Genomic DNA, 1,886 nt, shown 5'->3' with positions numbered 1-1,886 from the left:
TATATATATATATATATATATAAATTAAAATTGAGCAACTTATAATTAGATACTTGTCATCATTCTCCTCCTCCTTCCACCTGTCATGGCCTATAATGTAAAAAGTACCACCATCTATTAGATTCTTTTTAGGGTAAGACTGTGGAGATACAAGAACAAGGAAGAAGAGCCAGTCAGTGGGCCAGAAACTGAAACTTTTATGCTTAAAATGGTCATAAGAAATGACGTAGCTCTGAGCAGAAACTCCTGCCCTTTGTCACTAATTTAGCTTCTGTGTGCTAAAATGTTTCTCTTTTTTAAAAAGTATTATTTACATTTTCTTATATGTCAAGGGAGAGGTTTAATTGAAGGAAGTTTCTTGGTTATTCACAGTTAAGTAGTAGGCTTAGAATGGCTTTAACATTCTTTTATCATCAAATGTACTTAACCAACGGCTGATGAGTGTGTTGCAGTTCTGCATCAAATTCTATCTGAAAGATACTTCTGTTTTGTGAAGCAAATCTACACATTAAACAAGAAGGAAGAGAGGTGATCTTTCCCCCTTTTTTGCTTCTATAAAAATTGGGATGGTGCCACCATCAACTTATCTGTTGATGTATTATTTCACAGTGCTGGTCCCAAAGGTGATAACATCTACGAATGGAGATCAACCATTCTGGGGCCTCCAGGCTCAGTGTATGAGGGTGGTGTATTCTTCCTCGATATCACTTTTACACCAGAATATCCCTTCAAGCCTCCAAAGGTAAGATTCCTCTGATTTGTGCTCAAATTTACCAGTTCTCATGAGAGAGAGACACTATTGAGGTTTTTAAAATTTACTTTGTAATCAGAATAACTAGATTTCTATTATGTCCTAATATGTCTGAACTTAAACATTTAAATTCACCTTTAGGTTGACTTTGCTTCATCTGGCAGAGACCATTTCTAGGTGTAAGTGTTTTGCTTTGATGGTGCTTCAATTTATGCTGGTAACATTGTCAGTAACCCATAATTAATGCCCTATTTTCCACCCTACAGAAAGTAAGTTTCTGAACAGTTAAAAATGGTGTCATAATATCCATGCACTGAAATAACAAGAAAATTAGACTCTCCCGCTAAAGCTCTGGATTCTCCTCCTTGTCATCTTTTGTTCAAATCCTTGCTCCAGGCCTCTGTTTTCTTTCTAGGATGGGTGGGGATCGCCCAAATCAGTCATCTCTTGTAACATTCAGCAATCCGATTCTCATTCACATGGTCAGAAGNGCCCAAATCAGTCATCTCTTGTAACATTCAGCAATCCGATTCTCATTCACATGGTCAGAAGGAAAACTTCTTAGGGATTGGGTAGACTACTAGATATAGGTACAACTGCAGCAACAAGAAGTAATTGATAGTCTTGCCACTTTTTAAAAGTTGGTACAGTTACAGGTAATTTTTACTCTGGTGTATTTCACAAATAAAAATTAGGAGACCAAACAGTCCATGCTCATGTGGCTTGTGGTGATTTGTACACCACTGTGGTCCTTGCCCATTATTGGATTCTCACCTGTGGAGACTCTATTATAGTAAATTTTGTGATTTAAGTAGACAGGATGTCTGCAGGATCTGATGTAAAGGTCAGAAAGAGCAGAAATCTCTTCAAATTCTGTATAACTTCATAAAGTGGAGTATCCATAGGTGTGGAGTCCTTGTTTGCTAAGCCTTCTGTTTAATTGTCTTTATGTTCTGTGTTGTACCTCAGTTTTTATGAGGTATTTATGATGATTTATGATTCTCAATATTTATGATTCTGAAGCTTGCTTTGAGGCAGTGTAGTACTAACAGCTAACACAAGAGGTCAGCAAACTGCTATTCAAACTTGGAAGTGTTAATATTTAAAACATTAAAATTGTAAAATTCATGGGGCC

At 36.6% G+C, this 1,886-nt stretch overlaps 1 protein-coding gene across 1 annotated transcript in view; it reads left to right on the top strand.

Annotated features, from left to right (window-relative positions):
* Positions 1-1,886, top strand: part of UBE2E1 (ubiquitin-conjugating enzyme E2E 1) — an 80,238-nt gene that overhangs the window by 74,854 nt on the left and 3,498 nt on the right. The window contains exon 3 of the mRNA XM_008581136.1: positions 610-742. Coding sequence (XP_008579358.1) covers positions 610-742 — 133 coding nt within the window. The remainder of the gene's footprint in view (positions 1-609; positions 743-1,886) is intronic.

Source organism: Galeopterus variegatus, unplaced genomic scaffold (assembly GCF_000696425.1).
Source record: "Galeopterus variegatus unplaced genomic scaffold, G_variegatus-3.0.2 Scaffold2273, whole genome shotgun sequence".
NCBI lineage: Eukaryota > Metazoa > Chordata > Mammalia > Dermoptera > Cynocephalidae > Galeopterus > Galeopterus variegatus.
This window is presented reverse-complemented; position numbering and strand designations above follow the sequence as displayed.